Source organism: Haematobia irritans, chromosome 4 (genome assembly GCF_050003625.1).
Source record: "Haematobia irritans isolate KBUSLIRL chromosome 4, ASM5000362v1, whole genome shotgun sequence".
Classification (NCBI taxonomy): Eukaryota; Metazoa; Arthropoda; class Insecta; order Diptera; family Muscidae; genus Haematobia; species Haematobia irritans.
The window spans coordinates 32,329,308-32,331,883 of NC_134400.1; the positions used below are offsets into that span (position 1 = coordinate 32,329,308).

General features: G+C 36.4%; 1 protein-coding gene across 1 annotated transcript; it reads left to right on the forward strand.

Moving 5' to 3' along the window:
• The first annotated feature begins 322 nt into the window (after positions 1 to 322).
• Positions 323 to 1,279, forward strand: LOC142233656 (uncharacterized). The gene is made up of 2 exons (XM_075304655.1): positions 323 to 746; positions 811 to 1,279. Exons 1-2 carry the CDS (start codon positions 419 to 421, stop codon positions 1,071 to 1,073), a joined length of 591 nt encoding a protein of 196 aa, XP_075160770.1. The 5' UTR covers positions 323 to 418; the 3' UTR covers positions 1,074 to 1,279.
• Positions 1,280 to 2,576: the final 1,297 nt, after the last annotated feature.

The window sequence follows — 2,576 nt, forward strand, 5'->3', positions numbered from 1 at the left end:
CAAATCAAAAGTTCTATTGCATTGTTTTGGTCAATATTCTTTTTTTTTTTTTGTTATTAATTGCATAATTTTGCAATATAGTTACAAATAAATACTAAAAACAAAGGCAATGGCACGCGATGTTAAAAATATGCAATACGGCCAGTCGATAAAGGGTAGAACTTTTATACCTCTAATAGTCAAGAGCCAAGAACTAAGTCTTGCATCATTGACGAAACGATGACTTTGAGAATTATTTATGAAATACCCTTAATGGAAAATCAATTGAAACATATAAATAGTGAAGAATAAATAAATTTCGATATTAGTTTGGTTTCGAAAATCTCTTGCAAATCGTCTAGTTTCCGTTAGGTGATCACGGTAGTATCAAAAATAAGAACGGTTGTCCTTTAGCAAAAACGGAGATTCTCTGGAGAAAATGAAGTTCTTAAGTGTGGCTTTATTGGTGTTGGGCACTTCCACATTGACGTTGGCAGGATATTCTCATGGCGGTACGAGCTATGCTGTAGTCACACAACACGATGCACCCCATTATCATGGCCATGGTTATGGTTATGGTCACTATGATTTGGGTCACTATGGTGGTGGTTACCTGGATCATGGTCTAGGTTATGGTCATGGTATCCATCATGATCATCATGACTATTACAAATATCCCGCTTATCAATATGACTATGGAGTTAAGGATTTGAAAACGGGTGATATAAAAAATCAATGGGAACATAGAGATGGAGATTTAGTGAAAGGTGAGTTTCTCAACTTTGATACCAAGGTGCTTCGAGGTGAAAAAGAGGCTCTGGTTTTTTTCAGGTGGCTATTCCTTGAAGGAGGCTGATGGAACTACTCGTGTAGTTGAATATCATGCCGATGATCACAATGGTTTCAATGCCATTGTCAAGAAGATCGGTCATGCCCATCATCCCGATTTGTATGCCAAGGCTCATCATTATGGTGCTGGTTATGGTTATGCCACAAATGCTTTGGATTATGGTCATCATCATGGTGGCTATGGTTATGGCTTGGGCCATGCTCATGGTCATGCCAGTAGTTATGTAAATGTCAAACAACTGTAAAATGAGACAAAATGATGACACCAACAATGATAAGGACAACTGACTGTGACATCCTCCGAAATAGCCTGATTACATAAATTCCCCCTTATCCGATTTCCAAGAATATAGAGAACCAAATGAAAATAAACTCATAGCATAAGCAAAAATATTTAATTTATAAAAAAATTAAGAATAAATAAAATGCAACACACATCATACAAAAACAAGTAAGGAAAGTCTAAAGTCGGGCCGGACCGACTATATTATACCCTGCACCACTTTGTAGATCTAAATTTTCGATACCATATCACATCCGTCAAATGTGTTGGGTGCTATATATAAAGGTTTGTCCCAAATACATACATTTAAATATCACTCGATTTGGACAGAATTTGATAGACTTTTACAAAATCTATAGACTCAAAATTTAAGTTGGCTAATGCACTAGGGTGGAACACAATTTTAGTAAAAAAAAAATATGGGAAACATTTAAATCTGAAGCAATTTTAAGGAAACTTCGCAAGAGTTTATTTATGATTTATCGCTCGATATATATGTATTAGAAGTTTAGGAAAGTTAGAGTCATTTTTACAACTTTTCGACTAAGCAGTGGCGATTTAACAAGGAACATTTTGGTATTTTGACCATTTTTGTCGAAATCAGAAAAACATATATATGGGAGCTATATCTAAATCTGAACCGATTTCAACCAAATTTGGCACGCATAGCTACAATGCTAATTCTACTTCCTGTGCAAAATTTCAACTAAATCGGAGTAAAAAATTGGCCTCTGTGGTCATATGAGTGTAAATCGTGCGAAAGCTATATATGGGAGCTATATATAAATCTGAACCGATTCTAATCAAATTTGGCACGCATAGCTACAATGCTAAATCTACTCCCTGTGCAAAATTTCAAAAAAATTGGGCCAAAACTCTGGCTTCTAGGACCATATTAGCCCATATCGGGCGAAAGATATATATGGGAGCTATATATAAATATGAACCGATTTCAGTCAAATTTTGCACACTTGACTATACTACTAATTGTACTCCTAGTGCAAAATTTCAACCAAATTCGACAAAAATCTGGCTTCTGGGGCCATATAAATCCATATCGGGCGAATGATATATATGGGAGCTATATCTAAATCTGAACCGATTTCAATCAAATTGTGCACACTTGACTATAAGACTAATTGTTATGTTTGTACACAATTTGAAGTACATCGGTATAAAACTCTGGCTGCTGGGTTCATATTAGTGCATATCGGGCGAAAGATATATACGGGAGCTATATCTAAATCGGAACCGATTTCTTCCAAAATCAATAGGGTTCTATTCTGACCCAAATTAGGAACATGTGCCAAATTTGAAGGCGATTGGACTTAAATTGCGACCTAGACTTTGATCACAAAAATGTGTTCACAGACAGACGGACGGACGGACGGACAGACGGACAGACGGACATGGTTATATCGACTCAGGGACCCACCCTGAGCATTATTGCCAAAGACACCATGTG

Bases quoted from the DNA above. Each gene is read 5' to 3' on its own strand.
- LOC142233656 (XM_075304655.1), top strand. From the start codon at position 419: ATGAAGTTCTTAAGTGTGGCTTTATTGGTGTTGGGCACTTCCACATTG. The intron at 747-810 runs GTGAGTTTCTCA...GGTTTTTTTCAG, and splicing joins AGATGGAGATTTAGTGAAAG to GTGGCTATTCCTTGAAGGAG.